The sequence below is a fragment of the Aquarana catesbeiana genome, linkage group LG10, assembly GCF_042186555.1.
Source record: "Aquarana catesbeiana isolate 2022-GZ linkage group LG10, ASM4218655v1, whole genome shotgun sequence".
NCBI classification, from domain to species: Eukaryota; Metazoa; Chordata; class Amphibia; order Anura; family Ranidae; genus Aquarana; species Aquarana catesbeiana.
The window spans coordinates 58,511,651-58,536,382 of record NC_133333.1 but is presented as its reverse complement, the minus strand read 5'-3'; the positions used below and the strand labels follow the sequence as shown (position 1 = coordinate 58,536,382).

The 24,732-nt window shown below is 44.8% G+C and overlaps 1 protein-coding gene across 3 annotated transcripts in view; it reads right to left on the bottom strand.

The window, feature by feature from the left end:
* The window catches only part of LOC141110711 (carnitine O-palmitoyltransferase 1, liver isoform-like), a 196,610-nt gene that overhangs the window by 88,367 nt on the left and 83,511 nt on the right, over positions 1–24,732 (bottom strand). For all 3 annotated transcript variants that reach the window (XM_073602241.1, XM_073602239.1, XM_073602242.1), the window contains exon 8: positions 5,168–5,275. In XM_073602241.1, coding sequence (XP_073458342.1) covers positions 5,168–5,275 — 108 coding nt within the window. The remainder of the gene's footprint in view (positions 1–5,167; positions 5,276–24,732) is intronic.

The window sequence follows — 24,732 nt, the reverse complement described above, 5'->3', positions numbered from 1 at the left end:
TGTTTAATTACGGACTTTACTAGATATTGTTTATATTTATTTTTGTTCACCAATTCATGAGGTTTTATCAGCATCACCTGTCACTGGGTTCATTGATGTAGATTGTTTATTTGGTCAGCGCTACTATTTACTTTAATTTATATTGTAAATATTTTCAAAGGTAATGTTACGCCGAGTAAATTGATAGCAAACATGTCATGCTTCAAAACTGCACCCGCTCGAGGAATGGCGACAAAATTTTACCCTTAAAAAATCTCCATAGGCAACGTTTACATTTTTTTTTACAGGTTACCAGTTTTGAGTTACAGAGGAGGTCTAGGGCTAGAACTATTGCTTTGGCTCTAACAATCGTGGCGATAACTCACATGTGTGGTTTGAACGACTTACGTATGCGTTCACTTCTGCGTGCAAGCTCAGCGGGACGGGGCACTTTAATTTTTTTTTTTCTTATTTATTTTACTTTTTATTTTGACACTGTCCTTAAAAAAAAATAAAATCTGGGTCACTTTTATTCCGATTACAAGGAATGTAAACATCCCTTGTAATAGAAAAAAAGCATGACAGGACCTCTTAAATATGAGATCTGGGGTCAAAAAGACCTCAGATATCAGATTTACACAAAAATGCAATAATAAAAAAAAAAATCATCATTAAGAGCATTGGGCGGAAGTGACGTTGACGTCGCTTCTGGCCTCCAACGCTTTAGAGCCGAGTGGGGGCCATCTTCCCCTCACTCGGCATCCAGGCTCAGAGGAGAGAGGACACGATCGTCTCCGCCGCTACCGATGGCTCCGGTAAGCGGTGGGGGGGCAGAATCCGCCGCAGAGACCACTTTTATCTTAAAGCAGACCGCCCGCTGAAGAAGAGGATACCGGGGTTATGGCAGCTAGCTGCTGCCATAACGATTCACCTCTTCAAACTGCCCACGTATAACGACGGCGGGTGGTCCGCAAGTGGTTAGGGCATGTATAACAGCACAGTGCTTGTGCTATGCAATTCTTCTCTTCCTAACTGGTAATAAACCTGGTTGATCCTGCCAGTTCCTGATCCCCCTGCCTCTGCTGACCATGATAATCATGGCTGCTGAGCTTAGACTACCGTGGTCAGTTTACGTACCTCGTCATCTGCAGCCCTACTCTGATCTCTGACAGTCTCTCCCCCCTCCCTCCCTCCCTGTCATTATGAGATCGCTTTCCTACCCGCCCCGCATAATGCAGCACAAAGGAAAGGAATCCCATGCAGATACACTTTCATTAATTGTAGCATAAGTGTTTGTTAGAAATGAACAGGGGAAATACCTTTTCTTACACTGCAGCCGTGCGATCACATGATTCCCCTGTGCTGGCCAGCCTCGCTCTATGGAGAAAAGCAGGAGGAGTGGAGATTACTCCGTGACATCAGCCAGCAGAGGGGAATCTTGGCCCCTCCCACTTCTCTGCAATGATCAAGGCTGGCCAGCACAGGGGGATCATGTGATTGCATGGCTGCAGTGTCAGAAAAGGTATTTCCCCTGTTCATTTCTAACAAACACTTACACTTTCATTAATGGCAGCATATCTGCATGGGATACATGTAAAGTCACTTTAAAGTGTTTGTAAAGTCACTAACTTGGACTTGGGGGGGAGAGCGGATGAAGGAGGCACGTAAACTGACCACCGTATCAGGGGCTCCACAGCCGTGGTCAGTTTACAGAGGTATTTTAGGTGATATAAAGGGTCAAATTACACAGCACAAAAACTGTGCTGTATAACATGTTTTAAAAGGAACAGGATCCATTTTTTTAGGGTTACAATACACTTTAACTCCGACTTTTCTGATAGGAGTATATGTTTTTGGTTAGTGACTTTCAAAAATATAAAACCAGAGCTTAAAATAGAACTATAGGCAAAACCTTTTTTTTTTTTTGATAGAGCAAGGGAGGGTTATCCCATCAGATTTCTTTTCTTGCCTTTCTGTGTCCCTTTTTCAGAGATTTTCCTTCACCAGAACTAGTGTCTCCATTGGAAGTTTTCCCCTCCCCTTTTCTGGGGAAAACCCAAAATTTGGGATTTTCTTTTACTTTCACTTTCAATTTCAATTATAATGGTAAATAGGACAAAGAGAGTGAATCTCCTTAAAAGGGGCACAGAAAGCAATAAAAACCAACAGGGGTTCTAATACCTCTTCACGCTATCCAAAATCTAAAAAGGTTTAATCTTTAGTTATACTGTAAAAATAACACTAAGGCAACTAGATTTTCAGAACGTGGTCACCAGTGGCAGTTCCCATATGGACAGCAGGTACTATCTGCAGATCAAAAGATCTGAAACTTATTTCCAGATTATTTTCTGCTTTCTAGAGACTTACAAGAGTATGAATCTGGAACGAATATTGCACCCAGAGGGTAAATTAGAGGGCAATCCTTGTTCTATCAATCTGCCGCCTGTTCCTGGGCATCAACAGAACTCACAGGTAGCACCTTCACCTTACTGTAGGTGGCATTTGTCCATACACTTCAAAAATGTCAAGATGAAGCGTAGAGATATGCAGATGCAGTCTTTTCTGTCCTGTAACTACCCAGAAAAAGGTACTTCCAAAAGATATCTGAATAGAGTGTTATTTGCCCCACTCTACCTTTCCAAATTCAAAAAGAAAACTTGACCTTTTAACCATACAACATTTAAAGGGGTTTCTTATGTAGATGTTTTTTAAATAAATGGTGGCTTTACACACAACTGCTGTCAAGGGACAGGGGGAGGGGAAGGGAATGCTTGTTGTTTCTGCTCAGGGTAACCAATACAAACAGCACAGCAACTAAATGCACAGTTGGAGCAATCTAAAGCTGACCATAAACATGCACACACAAATATACAATGTTATCTAAACAAGAGCACTTAGGTAATTTTTGGTCATACTTCTTTTGTGGATCACAGGAGTGCACTTATTTGCCCGCCTGTCAGCTGATCCATTCAGCTGCCTGATAGCTGGCTCCAACTCTCAATGTGCAGCTGAAATCGGAAGTTAGCTGTGCCCATACTCTCTACAATCTGGCGCCCCCATGAGTGATGGAGGGAAAAGCGGAGAGTGGTGACTGATTTTCACTGCTCTCTGCTCCAAGCAGATCAAGAGCTGATGGATCAGCGGTCATTTGATTGCTTAGTTGTCAGGGTTAGAGCCCACGTGGAATGGGCATTACACTTAAACTGCAGCATAGAGGTCAGTATGTATGTTTTTTTTTTTTTTTTTTAATTCCCATATTTCTACTTTACCTGTGCGAGGGCCAGGTTTGTCTGCACAGGGATGCAATGGTGTCCCATGCATTCTCATGCAGGCAATCCCATTGATGTCAATCAGGATGCAGCGGCTCCATGGACAGAGTCGCTGGTCCCATTTAGACATCTGTGCAGGTGCGTGTCCCCGAACGCACACTGTGTGCGCTCGGATACATGCACCCACACCCAGACAGATGTCAAACTGTAACCTTTTAGTTGCTGAAAAAGAAAAAAAAAAGATAAATCTTTTTTTTTTTCTAATAAGCATGCAAATCATATGCAGTTTGACATTAATATCAATACTACTTAACATCAAAAACTACCTAGTAACAATGTGTTTACAGGCAATCAGCTTTAAATTACCCTGTTAGGGCTCCCGACCTACTAAAAATACTAATTAAGAGTAGGCAATGGGGCAACAGATGCTTTTCTTTCTAGGCAACTCCTCCTCTGTGCACTCCCATGTGCAAGCTTAAAGTGCAGGCTATTCGATAGTGGTGTAGTAGATCAATCGATCCAATTCAAATTGAGACTACAGTTCTGGCATGCACTTTAGAATTGCAGGAAGAGGTGGTTCCCCATGTTCAGAAAAGAAGAGTTGACTAAAAAAGACATTTGAGAAAGGACATTACCCTTGTAATGCATGCTTTTACTTTACATAGTTAGTAAGTGTTGCGACAGAAGTATGTTCTTGCTTGGTTTTATACAAGTATACTTTAAGGCAGGGGTGCCCAACCTTTTAAAGAGCACAGTCCACAATGAGCAGAGTGGGCAAATGACAGGTCCGTGTCCGCTCTACATATACAGAGCAGACACGGACACAGCCCCTACTCTATGGGCCCTCCAATCTGCCCAGACAGAAGGGGACAGATGCCCTTCTGTTTTTTAAAGTGGTTCGGATTGGAGATCCGGGGTGTAAAAGGACACATGTCCGTTTACATCTGCTGCTTTATGGGGGTGAATGAAGGGTCCAATTGGGTCTGCCTGAAAAACAAACAGGTGGACCTGATCGGACTGATCGTGTGAAAGGGGCCTAAAACTGCTTTCACACTGATGCACTGCGGTTTACCTGCACCTCAACTGACCTCAATTGTCACTTCTTCCTCAGGATTCCTGCAGTTATTGCTGGCTGCTGCTGTCCCCCAGGCAGGTATGGCTGGAGGCTGCTGCTGCCTGTCCTCCAGGGCTGGCACTGCTGGCGGGTCCTGCTGGCTAGCACTTCTGGCCAATATTGCTGGCTGGTTTCCGACCCGCCATCTGATCAGTGCGACAGGATCCAGCGCTAGAGGAAGCATGCGGCTGCAGTAGAGAGCAGAGCTGATGCTTCCTGTACCACTCCTGTCACAGGCGGAGTACATTTGGTATCACTCCCCCTGTGACAGGACTCGGCGCAATACAGGAAGCATGGGCTTGGCTTCCAGTCTTTACACTGATGCTCAGGGATAGCGGGTCGAGAACCCGCTATCTGGGCTTGCCGACCCACCCTCCCAGAGCAGGAGGTGGCGGGCCACATCAGAGGGCGCTGCGAGCCAGCGGTTGGGCACCACTGCTTTAAGGCATGCCATAGACAGTGCAAATTTCCTGCAACCCGTGGTTGGAGGAAAGAAATTTGAACAATTCCCCCAGATGAAGCCGTCCCTGCCGGGAGAAGTCTGTGATTATTGCTAGTGGCTGTAGCAGCTGCTAGCGATAATCGCAAGTGCATCCGGCAGGCTGGTTGAACCCAAGCTGATCGATCGATCAACTCGGTACATTCAGCCTGCCCACACATGGTTCGAATCTCTGCCGGTTCTTGCTGAACCGGTTGAGTTTCGAACCATCTATGTCCAGTCTAAATGGTAATGGTATGCACACATTCAAAAATATTTTTTGCAGGAAATCTTAGTTTAAATGGATAATCACATCAATTTTCTTACCGGTTTAAGTTCCTCGCGACTGAGCTTACGTCTGTAAAGGAGCAGAGCATGGACGGTGTTACCTGCACGAGCTGCCTGAATTGGAGTTGGTGTCACATACAAGAAGTCCTAGTGCAAAAACGTACAAATATAACAGTGTAAGAATATGATATATTTATCAATTCACATTTTATTCGTGTAAATAGTGCTGACATATTCCAGAAAGCTTTACACAGCAAGGCACATCAGTCCTTAACCAGATGGTCCAACAGGCAAACATACCCAAACTGCAACATGCAGCATGATTTCAGCTTGAGCAGGTGGCAAGCTATACAAGTTTGGCTCTTCACTTTCTTTGAAACAGTTGTGCTAAAACAGACCTAATGCCAGTGATGAAGAATAAATTCATCTGGTATGGAATCATGGATAAATTGCACTTTACATACACATGAGATCTGAAGATCTCTGTCCCTGTAACCATCCTAATACTTTTATTCCCCAATGGTTAGACCATTTACTCTTACTACTTTTACATTTTTAAGCTACAAAATTCTGAGCTATTACGTATACATTAGTACCTCAGTTTATAGGTTTCCATGTGTCATACAAGTCAATATACTGACTCGTTATACCACCGAGCTTTTAAAAAAAATATTGCTGGAAGGAAATTAAAATTATAGGCTCGGTTAGCAGACAAATAAAGCAATAGCTTTGAGCGCTACAATCCCAGCAATGTTCTGTCAGGGAAGAAGACTAGATTAGATTAGTAGCGTTTGAGAATAGAAAGGTTCTTTCACCTTTTAGGGTTAGCAAAATAACTGATGGGTGTTGTGTGTCATTGTGCGGTTATATTATTTTGGCCAATGGAATGAACGAACATCCAAAGCTTGACATGCTTGAACAAGTTTGCAAAATGTGGCATTATGTGCATTTTTATTAAGCTACTTTTTCCTCTTCTGAAGCAAATGCGTCCAGGAGAGGAAAAGAAAAAAAAATGTATGTGTACATGAGGCCTAAGTGGCAGTAGCCTTGCAGCATTTGTTTCCTACAGCTCTAGTGGAAATCCACATGGGTGCTTGTCAAAGGTTATTATTCAGGTAGAGTCAGCTAAGCAGGGGTTCTGCCAAAGTACACATTCTTCTTTTTAAAGGTGACCACTTAATCTCCAGCTGGGGTTGCACTCTGGTGTGGCAGGAGAAGTTAACAAGTATTTCAAATCAATTCATGTTGGAAGAGAAGAAGTACAACCCCAACAACAGCAGAGGGGCAAAAAGGTAGGGTTTTTCACTTATTTTGTGAAACTGGACAACCTCTTAAAGCAGGACTAAATTCTCCTATTCTTTACAGCCAAGGAGGCTGCCATCTTAGACAAAAAAAGATAAACCAAGGGTTTAAATAGAAGCTTCAGATGGAACACACTGCGGTATGGGTACAAAAAAAACTTTAATTGATGATAAAAAAAAAAAAGCACATAGAAACGTTACAGCTGGCTGATGAGCCAAAATGAACAGAACCTTCACCAGAAATATAAAAACATTATGGCAACATTGTTACAATATAAATAAAAACAGCCCGGGCAAACTTGCACACAAACATTCACTTCTTCACATTCGGGGGGGGGGGGGTGGTGGATGAGGGACGACCATATGTTTAACATATGTTTAACAGTCTTGGAATTGGCATCCGGTGACACTAAATACTGGGAAGCATGAAGTTCAGTGATCCCCTGAATCAACGGAGACAAAAATGTCACAAACTCAGAGCCAGAGATACCACTCTGGAAAAACAGCCACAGTAAACCAACAGTATGGCAAGAGCTGAGATGTACTGGATTATCTCTAATGTGTGAAGCTGCAGCAATATATTGGTGTGAGAGTCTGTATAATCAAGGCACAGTGTAAGGATATAAAGCAGGACTGACCATCACATAGAAAGATCTCACCCGTCACGTAGCCTGCTCCAATGATCCGCCCATGATCATGAAATGTAACCACCAAAAGGCTCACAAGGTCTCCCAATTAGTCTGTCTTATGTTCCATAACACCGTTGGAATTAACCTCATCCAGGTGTGTATTGCCTAGGGCTCTTCCACACTGGGAATGTGCAGTGGGGCCGTATAGTGATCTTCCGTAATACCAGACCAGTTTCGTGCTATGCGGCGTGAGGCAGGGGAAAGATCCGCATGTGTGTGGCAGGAGAGCCGGGCTGTAGGACACCAAGACTGCAGTAGTTCCAAAAGATGGCGGTATCGCTCTCATTCCTCAGCCGGGGGTCCCCACACTTCCGAGAGTGATCAGGATGAATATCGTTCAGTCACTTTTTTTAGAGGAGAGGACCCCCATCAAAGAAGGGGAGGAATTTTGAAGCCCACCACTGCCCAAAGGAGAAATCAAAAAGGAAACGGAAAAGGTGGAGGAGGAGACAGGAATACCACGAGAGAGGAGCACAAAACAGTCAACAGAAGTCAGAAACATCATTGACTGATTCAGAGGCTGTGGCGGCAGCTCAATCTGAAGGTGATAAAAATATGAATATAAATTAATGTTTCAAAACGTTAAACTTGAAGATAGACATATACAACTGCACCGCTGTGGCCTTTCCTTTTCTCCAACTAGCAAGATGAGTCAGTTAGAGGTCTTCCATCCAACCATCAAGATCAAGACCCTGCGAAGGGTACTATCCCTGGGGATAATTCTAGGGATAGCCAGGTAGAGGAAGATCTAATTCCGCTACTCGAGGAGAACCCCAGTGATGATGAAATGGAGAGCCCAGCTGAGGACCCGTGGAGGAGACAGGCCAATTTTACCATTAGATCCGTCAGGACGCCATAGTTCAGGAAAAATAAATAAATAAAAATCGCTGGTTGGGGGTTTTCCTGGATTTAGTGGAGGAGGATCTTAAAGTTAGATGGGATAGTATCCCCAGAGATAATCTCTCATCAGGAGAGAGAAGTGCCCTGAGAGAACTTAGTGAAGCTCCAAATTTGATTATTAAGCCTAGTGACAAAGGAGGGAATGTCGTCCTATCTAAAAAGAATTAGGAGGACGAGATTCTAAGATATCTGATCAATCAACATATACTAAACTTGAGTTCAATCCCTTCCGACTAGTTATTGGTTCCCTCAATTATAAGCTGTTGCTTGCTTTTGAGACATCTCTTCTTACCAGAAAAGAATTTGAGTATCTAAGTGTAGCTGAATTTAACACTTCCAACACATAGATCATTCCCAAAAATCATAAGAGCATTACCAACCCCCCCTGGACGCCCAATAACTTCTGCTATAGGGGGACCACTGGAGCGAGTTGGAAAGTACTTAGATGCTCTGATCAAGGGAATTGTAATGGAATTAGCCTCTTATGTTCGGGACACACGTGAGGTCCTGACCAGGATAGATGGGGTGGAGGTACGGGGGGAGTGCCTTATTTGTTGGCATCGATGTCGAGGCCAGACTGCTGGTTGGAAGCTAAACAGTGGGGACCTTGAGTGGAGCGTGAACAAGTCTTGCTTTTTGATTGCTGGGTTGCATTTTTAGGTTCTTTTTGGGGCTTTTCCTTGTAGCTTTTTAACACCTTTTTCGGACACTTTTTAAACAGCTTTTTTTTTTCCTTTGCTTCCTTCAGCCTTCCAATTAAGGGGAGTGGTTAATTGATCACAGGTGCTTGAGGCCTATATAACCTTGTGTAGAACTCATTGTGAGCCTGCTCATCTTTGAGTCTGCTGGAACTTAGACCAAGTGGAACTGGTCTAAGTGGTCAGTTAAAAACCAGAGTTCGTGGAACTGGTCTAAGTGGCGAGTTAAAAACCAGAGTTAGTGGAACTGGTCTAAGTGGTGAGTTAAAAACCAGAGTTTAAAACAGGAGGTTATAACAGGGGTCATAGCACCTGTGTAGTGTGAGTACCTGAGTGTTGTCTGAGTAGTGTGTGTGTGTGGATCGTTAGTACTTGTGGTCTGCGAGTGCACACAGGTCTGCGAGTGCACATAGGTCTGCGAGTGGTCTGCGAGTGCACAATGGGTCTGCGAGTGGTCTGCGAGTGCACATAGGTCTGCGAGTGGTCTGCGAGTGCACACAGGTCTGCGAGTGCACACAGGTCTGCGAGTGCACACAGGTCTGCGAGTGCACACAGGTCTGCGAGTGCACACAGGTCTGCGAGTGCACATAGGTCTGCGAGTGGTCTGCGAGTGCACATAGCTCTGCGAGTGGTCTGCGAGTGCACATAGGTCTGCGAGTGGTCTGCGAGTGCACATAGGTCTGCGAGTGCACATAGGTCTGCGAGTGGTCTGCGAGTGCACATAGGTCTGCGAGTGCACATAGGTCTGCGAGTGGTCTGCGAGTGCACATAGGTCTGCGAGTGCACATAGGTCTGCGAGTGGTCTGCGAGTGCACATAGGTCTGCGAGTGGTCTGCGAGTGCACATAGGTCTGCGAGTGGTCTGCGAGTGCACATAGGTCTGCGAGTGGTCTGCGAGTGGTCTGCGTGTGCACATAGGTCTGCGAGTGGTCTGCGAGTGCACATAGGTCTGCGAGTGCACATAGGTCTGCGAGTGGTCTGCGAGTGCACATAGGTCTGCGAGTGGTCTGCGAGTGCACATAGGTCTGCGAGTGGTCTGCGAGTGCACATAGGTCTGCGAGTGCACATAGGTCTGCGAGTGGTCTGCGAGTGCACATAAGTCTGCGAGTGCACATAGGTCTGCGAGTGGTCTGCGAGTGCACATAGGTCTGCGAGTGGTCTGCGAGTGCACATAGGTCTGCGAGTGCACATAGGTCTGCGAGTGGTCTGCGTGTGCACATAGGTCTGCGAGTGGTCTGCGAGTGCACATAGGTCTGCGAGTGCACATAGGTCTGCGAGTGGTCTGCGTGTGCACATAGGTCTGCGAGTGGTCTGCGAGTGCACATAGGTCTGCGAGTGGTCTGCGAGTGCACATAGGTCTGCGAGTGGTCTGCGAGTGCACATAGGTCTGCGAGTGCACATAGGTCTGCGAGTGCACATAGGTCTGCGAGTGGTCTGCGTGTGCACATAGGTCTGCGAGTGCACATAGGTCTGCGAGTGGTCTGCGAGTGCACATAGGTCTGCGAGTGCACATAGGTCTGCGAGTGCACATAGGTCTGCGTGTGCACATAGGTCTGCGAGTGATCTGCGAGTGCACATAGGTCTGCGAGTGCACATAGTTCTACGAATGCACATAGGTCTGCGAGTGCACATAGGTCTGCGAGTGCACATAGGTCTGCGAGTGGTCTGCGAGTGCACATAGGTCTGCGAGTGGTCTGCGAGTGCACATAGGTCTGCGAGTGGTCTGCGAGTGCACATAGGTCTGCGAGTGGTCTGCGAGTGCACATAGGTCTGCGAGTGGTCTGCGAGTGCACATAGGTCTGCGAGTGCACATAGGTCTGCGAGTGGTCTGCGAGTGCACATAGGTCTGCGAGTGGTCTGCGAGTGCACATAGGTCTGCGAGTGGTCTGCGAGTGCACATAGGTCTGCGAGTGGTCTGCGAGTGCACATAGGTCTGCGAGTGGTCTGCGAGTGCACATAGGTCTGCGAGTGGTCTGCGAGTGCACATAGGTCTGCGAGTGGTCTGCGAGTGCACATAGGTCTGCGAGTGGTCTGCGAGTGCACATAGGTCTGCGAGTGCACATAGGTCTGCGAGTGGTCTGCGAGTGCACATAGGTCTGCGAGTGCACATAGGTCTGCGAGTGGTCTGCGAGTGCACATAGGTCTGCGAGTGCACATAGGTCTGCGAGTGGTCTGCGTGTGCACATAGGTCTGCGAGTGGTCTGCGTGTGCACATAGGTCTGCAAGTGATCTGCAAGTGCACATAGGTCTGCAAGTGATCTGCGAGTGCACATAGGTCTACGAGTGCACATAGTTCTACGAGTGCACATAGGTCTGCGAGTGCACATAGGTCTGCGAGTGCACATAGGTCTGCGAGTGCACATAGGTCTGCGAGTGCACATAGGTCTGCGAGTGCACATAGGTCTGCGAGTGGTCAGCAAGTGCACGTAGTTCTGCGAGTGCAAGTAGTCTTGCGAGTGGTCTGCGAGTGCATAGTTCTGCGAGTGGTCTGCAAGTGCACGTAGTTCTGCGAGTGCACGTAGTCTTGCGAGTGGTCTGCGAGTGCACGTAGGTCTGCGAGTACCTGTGTATTGTCTTGTTGAGTATTAGTGTCAGGAAGCTAGTTGTTAGGTAATTTGGACAGGGTATAATCCCTGATTCTCATTAAATTTAATAGGTACGATGCCCGGCGGGTGTGGAGAGGCGACTCTTGCGGCATGTATGCGTTCCTTGATCTTCCAATTGAGGGTGAATACTGCTGTGCAAAATTTAAGCGCATAGTTTCCCTGGAAGCCCAGGTTCTGAATCTGGGGAAGCAACTGTCAGCACTGAGAAGTCCCTCCATACTAAAGGAGAGCCAGGAATGTACACAGCAGGGGCCAGCACAGAGACAGGTGGAGACAAAGAGGTGCAGGCACCAGCAAAGAGTAGATGGGTGACAGTCAGGAAGGGTAAAGGGGGGAAATGCCAGGGAGGCCGATCCACGGTTGGAGCATCCCAATAAGTACGCTCCATTGAGTGACATTGGTGAAACCAGTCAGGGTGGGACCAGGACTGCTGGAGCTGAGGGACTCTTCTAGCTGCCGGGGGAAGAACTCCTCCAGTGAGAGTGGGGTGGGGTGGGGGGGGGGGGCGAAGGGAAAGGAAAGTCAGATTCTGGTGGTAGGGGACCCAATTCTAAGAAGGACAGAGAGGCCAATCTGTAACAAACACCTGAAGCGCCGAACAGTATGCTGTGTACCGGGCGCTCGGGTTCGGCACATCACGAATCTGGTGAACAGATTACTGGGAGGGGCTGGGGGAGACCCAGCTGTCATGGTGCACGTTGGCACCAATGACAATGTTAGAGGCAGAGTCCTAAAGAACAATTTTAGGGATTTGGGAGCTAAATTGAGGAAAAGGACCTCCAAGGTAGTATTCTCAGGAAAAATACCGGTACATCGAGCCACACCAGAAAGGAAGAGGGAGATTAGGGAAGTAAACAAGTGGCTGAGGATCTGGTGTAATAAGGGGGGGTTTGGGTTCCTGGAGGACTGGGCCGACTTCTAAGTCGATAACTGGCACTATAGAAGGGACGGACTGCACCTAAATGAGGAGGGTGCAAATCAGCTGGGAATGATGTCCAAAAAGTTAGGAGGGGTTTTTAAACTAGGCGATGGGGGGGGGGGGGGGGCCAGAGGTAGAGATAGTAAGCGCGGAACATATTCCAGAGGGTGGTATTGGGGGCATTAGTGGTAGGTTGACCAAAGCACATAAACCCAAATTAATAAACGTTTACTGTACAAAATAAGGTCCATTGGCATGGACCATAGGGCGAGTACATGGATTGAAAACTGGCTACAAGGGCAAGTTCAGAGGGAGGTGATAAATGGGGAGCACAGGAATGGTCAGGGGTGGGTAGTGGGGTCCTCCAGGGTTCTGTGCTGGAACCAATCCTATTTAATTTGTTCATAAATGACCTGGAGGATGGAGTAAACAGTTCAATCTCTGTATTTGCGGACGATACTAAGCTAAGCAGGGCAATAACTTCTCCGCAGGATGTGGAAACCTTGCAAAAAGATCTGAACAAATTAATAGGGTGGGCAACTACATGGCAAATGAGGTTCAATGTAGAAAAATGTAAATTAATGCATTTGGGTGGCAAAAATATGAATGCAATCTATACACTGGGGGGAGAACCTCTGGGGGAATCTAGGATGGAAAAGGACCTGGGGGTCCTAGTAGATGATAGGCTCAGCAATGGCATGCAGTGCCAAGCTGCTGCTAACAAAGCAAACAGAATATTGGCATGCATTAAAAAGGGGATCAACTCCAGAGATAAAACGATAATTTTCCCGCTCTACAAGACTCTGGTCTGGCCGCACCTAGAGTATGCTGTCCAGTTCTGGGCATAAGTCCTCAGGAAGGATGTACTGGAAATGGAACGAGTACAAAGAAGGGCAACAAAGCTAAATAAAGGGTCTGGAGGATATTAGTTATGAGGAAAAGTTGCGAGCACTAAAGCTATTCTCTCTGGAGAAGAGACGCTTGAGACGGGATATGATTTCAATATACAAATACTATACTGGTGACCCCACAATGGGGATAAAACTTTTTCACAGAAGGGAGTTTAACAAGACTCATGGCCACTCATTAAAATTAGAAGAAAAGAGGTTTAACCTTAAATTATGTAGAGGTTTCTTTACTGTAAGAGCGGCAAGGATGTGGAATTCCCTTCCACGGGTGGTGGTCTCAGCGGGGGGCATCGATAGTTTCAAGAAACTATTAGATAAGCACCTGAACGACCACAACATACAGGGATATACAATGCAATACTGACATATAATCACACACATAGGTTGGACTTGATGGACTTGTGTCTTTTTTCAACCTCACCTACTAGGCAACTATGATGTGGAGTCCCTCTATACCTCCATCCCCAACCACTGTGGGATAGCTGCGGTGGCCCACTTTTTGGAAATTAAACATCCCTCCATGGCACCACAGAATGAATTCATTCCGGAACTTTTGGAATTTGCCCACACTCATAACTGTTTTCAAACGCTAGGGGCAAACCATCGACAAATAAGGGGGACCTCCATGGGGGCACCTGCATATGCCTGTCTCCACCTGGGGTGGTGGGAGGAGTCCCTGGTGTACCATTCGCCGATGTACCTTGGTCACGTATCATTGAGGCTAAAGTACATCGACGATATTCTCATGATCTGAAACGGAGGGGTACAAGAGTTACACGATTTCATGTCGGAGCTTAATGCAAATGATAAAAATATCAGGCTCACATATACATGGGACCTTAAAACCCTGCCTTTCCTGGACCTCCTGATTGCCATTGATAGTGGTTGGCTGGAGACCAAAACGTTTAGAAAAACTACTGCAGCTAATACGCTTCTCTTGGCCTCTAGCCACCATCCCCCCTCATTAATCAGGGGGATTCCAACTGGGCAGTTACTCCGCATTCAGAGAAATTGCTCAAATGAGACTGCCTACCAATCTCAGTCTGATTCACTATACAAGAGATTCAGGCAAAGGGACTATTCCCATAAAAACATCAGACAGGCACGCAGGAGGGCCTCATCAACCAAGCATAGCGATCTCATTATCCCCTAAAAGAAACAAGATCTGCACCACACAGAAAATCTCACCAGTACAAATTATTACCCGTTTTGGGTCACAATGGGGGGAGGTCCGGTAAATTCTGGCCAAGCATTGGTCGATCTTGACGAGATCCCCTGATCTCTCGAATATTGTTGGTCCAAGACCACTACTGGTCTCTAGGAGAGCAAGGAATTTAAAAGATAATTTGGTGCACTCAGAATTCACACGTACCCCATCTAATAATTGGCCGATGAACATGCCCTGTCCTAAGGGCATGTTCCCATGTGTCCATTGCCATACCTGTTGGCATGTTGTACGCACAAATAAATTCATTGATGCTGATAATGAGAAGGTTTATCCAATTAAACTATTTATTAATTGGATAAACCTATTAATTAACCTATTTATTAAATTCATCATCTCCCGCCCCCGGCTCCTTAGCTTGAGGGTCCTGGGTAACGGAAGGGGACCTATCGCACTTAACCCCACTCTGGGATGCGATTAAAGCCGCTAACCTCTGCTCCAATCCTAATATGGTTTAGGAAAAAACTTCTTCAGTAACGTAGACAGGGGCTGCAGTGTTGGAAACAGGTGCAACACCTGATGTCCCTGATGGCTCACTCTGACCAGCCACCTCAGATCTCTCAGGGGAGGGTGCCATCATAGAGAGGAGTTTAGGCTTTTTAGAGCTTGAAGGAGTCCCTCTTGAGCCCTTTTTTGGGGTGTTTCTACCCCCCCCCCCTTCTGACCATAGCCCGATGCACAAATGCAGGAGGTACTACCAGAAGAAATCGCATCCACTGCTTGAGCAATAGTCCAGCAACTGCCGCTGCTTTTAACGCTCAGCCTGATGCTTTTAGAAAATGTGCCAAGGGAATGCCTGTGTCACAAACCTCTTACATGCCCCTTTTTGCTCTTGTGTCCCTCCGACAGCTGCAGCCAGCAAAAAATGTAAAACATACTCCCGCGCTGGACGTTGCAGCACGCCAACGCCACGCTAAGCCCCACGCCCTCCGTCACATCGTGCCCCCCCTCTCTTTTCAAAAGAGCGTCTTTCCCGCGCGGGCCTCCGATTCGACAGGATCGGCGTGTGAATGGGGGGGATGGTGAGGAGGAGACCCAGTAAACAAACCGCCGTGCAGGGGTGGTAAAAAACGCAGCGGCATCGCCGACTGTTCTGGCATTCCCCTATTCAGGGAGAGGGGGAGAGCTTTGTTCAGGTGGGGGGTGTTTTTTTGTAAGAAAATCCCCCCCCCCAATCTTACCGGAGGCCTGGGCTGCTCGCCGGAGGGAATCTGCAGCTTCTGCTGAGACTGTGATCTTTGAGGAAGCATGACTAGGTACGTGCTCTATACAGCCACCAGAGGTGACTTTTAGGCATGACAACATTTACTTTTTAAAGGAGACAATTCATAAGAAACGTAAAAATTCCTTAGAAATCTCCACTTACCTTTCCTGACGCAGGGTTTTCTGTGGTAAACCAACAGACCCAATCTTCACCTCTCACGGTGGGCTCCATTTAAAAAAACCTTCAGGAACCGGGGCCCCTTTTTAATCAGGGGATCCGCACTCCTAGACCCGTAATAACACCCCGCCAGACTAAACTTATGGCTGAAAAAACCAAAAGCACTGGATCCCGGGGTCCACCTCTCTAGAAAGAGAAGCGTTACGGGCTAAACCTTGTTTCTTCCGCCACAAGGCCCAGGTTCCATTCAATCCGGCCTAAAAAGACACTTTGAATGGATCCGGCTGCATAGCTGGCCCCAGCAAGGATTGCTCCAGTGGAGCTCAGCAAAGCACATCTTTACTCGTGACCAACACCTTAGACACTGGCGAAAAAACTGAGGTACTCCCAGTAGTGGAGGGGTTATATAGGGAGTGGACTTCCTGTCTTAGGGTGCACCAGTGTCCATCACCTGAAGGTGGCCTATAACCCACATAGTAATTGCTATGGCTCTGTGTCCCATGATGTACGATTAAGAAAACCATATATGGTTATAATACACTTAGTACTCAACGAGTAGGACTATATGCTCCTCACTGTGGATGGGACATTATATGATGGTTTAGCCTTCCAAAAATCTCCTCCTCCATTTCCAATTGTGAATTCTGCTTCATCTCTTGACAGTATGATTGTCTGGTATGAATGCTGTAGATGAATTACTTAACTGGTTAGAATGTGTAGTAGTAATACCAGTATTATCATCACAGATTCGAAATGTAATAACACTTTTTCAAACGGATTTGATTTTTAATACTAAAGGCAGTGGCCCTTTAAAAGTGAAAAATCTTGAAGGGGAGGAGTATTCAGTTTATAAGCATGCCGAGAAGCCCACTGCATTGTTCTGACAAAGCTTACAGAGTTGAACAAAATGCACTGACATCTCGGTGTTCTACAGCCCAGCTCTCCTGCCACACCCATGCGGATCTTTCCCCCACCTCACGCTGGATAGCACGGAACTGGTTTGGCATCACAGAAGATCACTATACAGCCCCACTGCACAGTCCCAGTGTGGAAGAGCTCTAAGCAATACACACCTGGATGATGTTCATTCCAACGGTGTTATGGAACATAAGACAGGGGCCCCTGGTTCTCAGAGCAGGGCCCCCACCCACACCCAGTGGTGCTCCAGTTTTACCTGGACAGGATCTTCAGCTTGTATCGGACCCTCTGCACACAGGTGATGGTATGTCAGAGGTCTCCAGCCCCAGAGAGTTAGCTGACCAGTCATATCATCTGATGAACGCTGAATTTCCCTGAGATATCCGCTCTGTCCCTAAGACCAGCTTGGCACTCAGAGTTAGCTGCCTGCCTTGGGATAAAGGCCCTGACCGGGTTTATGGTCACAAGCTTCTTTTGCTTGCTGTTTGGTAAGCCTTCATTTCTCATGGTAGTCACTTCGTGGATGCGGTGGTGGATTTGTCACGGAATTATTTGCATCATATTTGAACTTTATACTTTTGCACATTTTTGAATATTTCCTTGATTATTCTTTATTTAATATCTTATTTAATAATTAATGTTTTGATTTATCTATACCCCTAGGGGTAAGGTTTTTCATTATAGATAATGTCAATTATTAATTGAGTGATTCATTTATTAACGTGTAACATTGATGCTCACCAATTATTATTATTATTCACATTTTTATCAATCTTAGTGCTGCTATTGTTTCTTTTTTCTTTATAATATTGGGTGTATCTCACTTATAGCAGCAGCTGTACATGGTTTGTTGTTGTATAGCGCGGTATTTTTACTTTTGTTTACGCTATTTAGTATCAATTCCAGACAATTTCCAGACTGTTAAACATCTAGCCGTGAATGTGCGCAAGTTTGCCTGGGCTATTTTTATTTATATTGTGACAACGTTGCCATAATGTTTTTAGATTTCTGGTGAAGGTTCTGTTCATTTTGGCTCATTAGCCAGCTGTAACGTTTCTATGTGCTTTTTTTTGCATTAATTAAAGTTGTACCTATACTACAGTGTGTTCCATCTGACGCTTCTATTCAACCACTTCAGCCCCGGAAGGATTTACCCCCTTCCTGACCAGAGCACTTTTTACAATTTGGCACTGCGTCGCTTTAACTGCTAATTGCGCGGTCATGCAATGCTGAACCCAAACAAAATTTGCGTCCTTTTGTTCCCACGAACAGAGCTTTCTTTTGATGGTATTTGAACACCACAGCGGTTTTTATTTTTGCGCTATAAACGGAAAAAGACCGAAAATTTTGAAAAAAAAAAGTATTTTCTACTTTTTGTTATAAAAAAAATCCAATAAACTCAATTTTAGTCATACATTTAGTCCAAAATGTATTCAGCCACATGTCTTTGGTAAAAAAAAAAGTCAATAAGCGTATATTTATTGGTTTGCGCAAAAGTTATAGCGTCGACAAATTAGGGTACATTTTCTGGAATTTACACAGCTTTTAGTTTATGACTGCCTATCTCATTTCTTGAGGTGCTAAAATGGCAGGGCAGTACAAACCCCCCCCCAAATGACCCCATTTTGGAAAGTAGACACCCCAAGGAAATTGCTGAGAGGCATGTTGAGCCCATCGAATATTAATTTTTTTTGTCCCAAGTGATTAAATAATGACAAAAAAAAAAAAATTACAAAAAGTTGTCACTAAATGATATATTGCTCACACAGGCCATGATCATATGTGGAATTGCACCCCAAAATACATTTAGCTGCTTCTCCTGAGTATGGGGACTTTTTGGGAGCCTAGCTGCGTACAGGGCCCCGCCTTCAGGATTTCTAAGGGCGTAAACTTTTGATTTCACTCCTCACTACCTTTCACAGTTTCGAAGGCCATAAAATGCCAAGATGGCCCAAATGACCCCATTTTGGAAAGTAGACACCCCAAGCTATTTGCTGAGAGGCATGGTGAGTATTTTGCAGCTCTCATTTGTTTTTGAAAATGAAGAAAGAAAAGAAAAATGTATTTTTTTTTTCTTTTTTCAAAACTTTGTGACAAAAAGCGAGGTCTGCAAAATACTCACCATACCTCTCAGCAAATAGCTTGGGGTGTCTACTTTCCAAAATGGGGTCATTTGGGGGGGCTTGTGCCATCTGGGCATTCCATGGCCTCCGAAACTGTGATAGGCAGTGAGGCGTGAAATCAAAAATTTACACCCTTGGAAACCCTGAAGGCGGTGCTTGGTCTTTGAGGTCCCGTATGCGGACAGGCTCCCAAAAAGTCTCACACATGTGGTATCCCCGTACTCAGGAGAAGCAACAGAATGTATTTTGGGGTGTAATTTCACATATTCCCACGGCATGTTTCAGCAATATATCATTTAGTGACTACTTTGTGCAAAAAAAAAAAAAAAAAAAAAAAAAAGTGTCATTTTCCCACAATTTGTGTCACAATATAAAATATTCCATGGACTTGACATGCCTCTCAGCAAATAGCTTGGGGTGTCTACTTTTCAAAATGGGGTCATTTGGGGGGGGGGGTTGAACTGTCCTGGCATTTTATGCACAACATTTAGAAGCTTATGTTACACATCACCCACTCTTCTAACCACTTGAAGACAAAGCCCTTTCTGACACTGTTTGTTTACATGAAAAAAATATTTTTTTTTTTGCAAGAAAATTACTTTGAAACCCCAAACATTATATATTTTTTTAAAGCAAAGGCCCTACAGATTAAAATGGTGGGTGTTTAATTTTTTTTTTTTTTTCACACAGTATTTGCGCAGCGATTTTTCAAATGCATTTTTGGGGGGGAAAAAAACACATTTTTTTTTTTTATTATTTTAATGCACTAAAACACACTATATTGCCCAAATGTTTGATGAAATAAAAAAGATGATCTTAGGCTGAGTAAATGGAAACCAAACATGACATGCTTTAAAACTGCGCACAAACCTGCAGTGGCGACAAACTACATACATTTTTAAAAGCCTTTACAGGTTACCACTTTAGATTTACAGAGGAGGTCTACTGCTAAAATTACTGCCCTCGATCTGACCTTCGCAGTGATACCTCACATGCATGGTGCAATTGCTGTTTACATTTGACGCCAGATCAACGCTTGCTTTCGCCTTTGCGCGAGACCCTAGATCTCTCCTCTGTCCTCAAAGAATCTGACCACACCAAGATCAGCGTGATAAAATGCTTTCCCAATGGCGCTGTTTACATCCGGCGAAATCTAAGTCATGAAATGCTCGTAGCTTCCTGTTTCTTAGGCCACAGAGATGATTGGAGCCATTCTGGTCTCTAATCAGCTCTATGGTCAGCTGGCCGAATCACCGGCTGCATTCTCAGGTTCCCTGTTGGGACAGGAGAGCCAGAGAAAAACATGGAAGACGGTGGGAGGAGGGGACATTCCCTCCCACTGCTTGTAAAAGCAGTCTAGAGGCTAATTAGCCACTAGGATTGCTTTTACATGAAAGCCGACCGCTGGCTGAAAAGAATGATACCTAAACCTGCAGGCATCATTCTGGTATAACCACTTAAAGTCCAGCAACATACCAGTATGTTGCTGGTCCTTGTTGGGCATATATTGTAATCTTTTTTTCATGCAGCCTGTGGGCTGAACGAAAAAAAAGAGATTGAATGCCCACCATTAGAATACCTCCCTTCATCCACCCACTTCTAATGATGGGCATACATGCACCATTTATATATGCCGAAGCATGGGGGCATCTGCCCCAAAAGTTAGGAGCAAATCGCTCCTTCACCCCTGCTTCCCCCCATGCTTCGGTATATATCACCTCCGACAGCGCTGGAGTCACGGCTTTATGTATCATGGGAGCAAACGCTGTTGCTGTCAAGGTAAATAAATCCGCACTGCAGCTGAATGGCGTACCTGAAAACAAAAAAATGGTTAACAATAAAACACAGTAAACAGTAAAGTATAAAAAATTGCATATCTGAAAAGCAAACATGATAAAACATAACAGTAAAACATTGCAGAATAGAATACAGTAAAAAAGAGCAGAACAATAGAGAGAGAATAGAGAGAGAATAGAGAGAGCGAGCACAATAAAACGACTATGCGTGACAAGACAACTATTTTTGTTTTTTTTATTTTATATTTTTTTTGGGTTTTTTTTGTAACTGTAACTTTTATAACTGTAACCGGTTCCAGGTTCGGGTCTCTCAAAATGCGATGGCATCTTGGGAGACCCTGAGAAAGTGTGCCTAGTCTGTGCAATGCTGTACCCTACACTAATACTCAACTAGTGTATGGTAGAGTTCAAAACATTCACCAATGCCAAGACCAGGATTGTCAGGACAGGAGGGACAATAATAGCGGGAGTCACACCTATATCCACGCTTGCTGCAGACACGACATCTTTTTTGGGGGGGTTCCTTGGGTAAGGCTACTCGGGAGGACATAAAGAAAATGCCTCTCATGCAGCCGACTGCATTTGGTTGGGGATGTGAATGGGGGAAGTACGGGTGCTGCAGAAGTGGTGGGTTCCCAATTAGGATTGGCGAATGCAGCAGGAAGGGCATTATGGGCACGACGGGCCTGTGTTTGTCTTCTTCTTGGTGGTAGCAGGACACTACTTGTGCTTGCCACCTCACCAGCTTGAACTGCACTTATGGGACTCGCCACGTCACCAAGTGTTACTGCAATGCTGGTTTGACTACGACCGGGGTGTACTAGGCCGCTGGTGCTTGCCAGTTCACCGAAACGCTACCAAAAAACTGTTAGCGATCGCAGAGATCAGGCCTGACTCTGCGAACGCTGCAGTTATGTGTTTAGTGTTTTGTAAGTGACAGTGATCGATCGATCGATACTGCACTTGGGTGGGCTGGGCTGGGGGGCAAAATGCAGGTGCTAGCAGGTATCTGGGCTGATCCCGCTAACAGTGCGTTTTTGGGAACCCTAGTATAGATCTGATCGGATCAGCATTGATCCGTTCAGATACTTTACCACTAAGGGAGGTGTACGGTGCGTGCGTAGGTGTTAGCGCTACTGGAACTAACCTGACGCTGTCCGGGGCTGGTGCTTGCCAGTTCACCAAAACGCTACCAAAAAAAACTGTTAGCGATCGCAGGGATTAGGCCTGACTCTGCGAATGCTGCAGTTATGCGTTTAGTGTTTTGTAAGTGACAGTGATCAATCGATACTGCACTTGGGTGGGCTGGGCGTAGGGGCAAAACGCAGGTGCTAGCAGGTATCTGGTCTGATCCCGCTAACACTGCGTTTTTGGGAACCCTAAACTGCTGGGGACGCTAGTATAGATCTGATCGGATCAGATATTGATCCGTTCAGATACTATACCACTAAGGGAGGTTAAATATAAAAATATAAATCAGCGCGTATATGTGAAATGAGGAGCTGAACACCAGGGTCAAACAAACAAATCCCTCAAATGAATATTAATAAATAAGGTGCAGCGCTAAGTCAGACATAACATATTGCATAAAGGGACAATATAAACTAGTAGTAATACAACTCCATGCAGGGACAACAAAAGAATATCCTTAGGACGATAGTGTAGTATAATCATCCAAATATCAGAGAGCAATAACAAAAGAGTCCATAAAATACTCCTGTGAGATTCCACCATTCAAGCGTGATGTCACAACATGCCAGTAAAAGTGACTGATTGAGGTGCCCTCCACCGATGTTAAGAATGGCCTCTCACCTGACAACCAGGACCCTTTAATTACAGAGGGTCAGATTGGCATTCCCATAAGGGTCATAGAGAGATGATGCACTCCAAATCAGCAAATAGGATTTCCGTCACAAAGCAGGTTAATGAGGATCAGGATAATCTCGAAAATATATGGAACACAGAAGAGGGACAAAAATAGTGCTCTCCCTATAGTAAGGTTTATTAAAAGAAGATAAATGATTGCACTTACAAAACGAGCACTTCACAAGTGCAAGTACAACAGCGATACACGATTCACAGGCTAGATGGAGCATGCGCAGTGGCCGCGGGTGACGTCACGACGTCTCATTCTGGACGCGTTGTGTCCCAGTGGGCAGGGACTTCTTCAGCAGATAGAGAGACTACGTGGGCACCCGCGCTTTATACAAGGTGAGTAACCATAGAAATGGTAAACAAACCAAAGACGGCGCACACCAGAACAGGAAGACGATTCCGGAAGTGTATCCTTGTGGAACATACAGGACAAAAACGGAACCAAATCTATGTGCACTCGTCTAACAAAAATGCATCATTCCACAGGAACTAATGCAGTATACAAAATTAGAATACAATAATAAAAAAATATATGAGGAAATTCCCCTTTTAATAAAAACTCATTTGTTTTAAAAAAATATTTTTATCAAAAACAATCATTTTTAAAACTATTTATTTTTATTATTATAAAATGGGAGATTAAAAACTTCTACTGTATGCGTCCATCATCCGCGGCCATCGATTACTCCAATAAAAATCCTAACAATACATGATTACAATACCTGGGCAATAAAAATATTGCCGTATAGTATATAGAAAACCATAGATAAAATACCTTAACGGTCAGAGATAAAACAATTAGTATCAAACTCTACATTTAACCCCTCAGTGCAAAGTACTCTCGTTTCATCATATAGACAACACCTACAGTGTCGCAGGTGATTAATTGCTTAATGTCATACTCTTTGTTAGTGGCTGAGGCTAGAATTTTTTTTCTTTTTTTAATATTTCCTTTGGAATGCCTGCATGGTACACATCTTCCACACCCATAAAAAACCTCCCAAAAAGGAAAAAAGCCTGTCAGAGGTGGGAAATGGCAGATTTAGGACACCAGGGGCTAAATGGTCCCTTAGTGTAGGGGCTTTCTTGTAGATAAATTGTGGCCGGTCTGGTAATACAGGGCCTAGAACCTTATCCTGCTTCAGAATTGACCAATTTTTTTGTATAATCCTCTCAAATTTACGATATTGTATATTATAATCCAATACCATTTTGAAATTGTGGTTCTCTCCAGTAGGAACCTTAGTGGAATTGGAAATTAACTCCTTTCTATCCAGTGATATGACTTTTGTCACCTCTTCATCAAGGGCAACTCGATCATAACTTTTTTGTTCGAACCTGGAGGAGAGGACTTGAGATTGACTAATAAAATCTTCCACGGTAGTACAATTACTGCGTAACCTTATATATTGTCCCCTGGGGATGTTGCACAACCAAGAACTGTGATGACAACTCCCCAGGGGAATATAAGAGTTACGATCCGTGGGCTTAAAATAATTGGTAAGAGTAAAATTATCATTAATGATACTAATAGTTAGGTCCAAGAATGCAACTTTTTCAGAGCTAATAGTCCATGTCAAAGATATGTATTTAAATTGTTATTCAGAGATTCAACAAAGTGGTCCAATTTAAATCTTTCGCCATTCCAAACTAAGATAAGGTCGTCTATAAATCTCCGATAACATACCAGCTCTGGGGGGGCGATGAAGGAATACTGCTTCTTCCTCCCAGTGGGCCATAAAAATATTAGCCACACTGGGAGCGACGCGAGCCCCCATGGCCACACCCCTAGTTTGTAAATAAAATTCCCTATCGTACCAAAAATAATTCCTGGTTAGACAGAAATCCAGACAACCTAAAAGGAATTCCTGGTGCCCACCTGACATAGAAGAAGAGAGAGCCCATTCAACTGAGGACATGGCGTCCTTATGGCTAATAATGGTATACAGGGAACTAACGTCCGCTGTAACCAAAATAGTATAAGGAGAGCATTCAAGAGTTTCTAAAATTTGAATGATATGCTTAGTATCCTTCAAAATGCTGGGGTTTTCATAACAAGAGGCTGTAAAAAGAAATCAATATATTGTCACAACCTAGCAGAAACAGAATCGATCCCATTCACAATGGGTCATCCCGGGGGATTAACAGTATCCTTATGAAGTTTAGGTAAAAAATAAATGACGGGTGTTCTGCAAAACAGGGGGTCTAAATATAAGGCCTTTTTTTTATTTAGGATCCTTCAATCCTTACCATCCTCAATAATGTT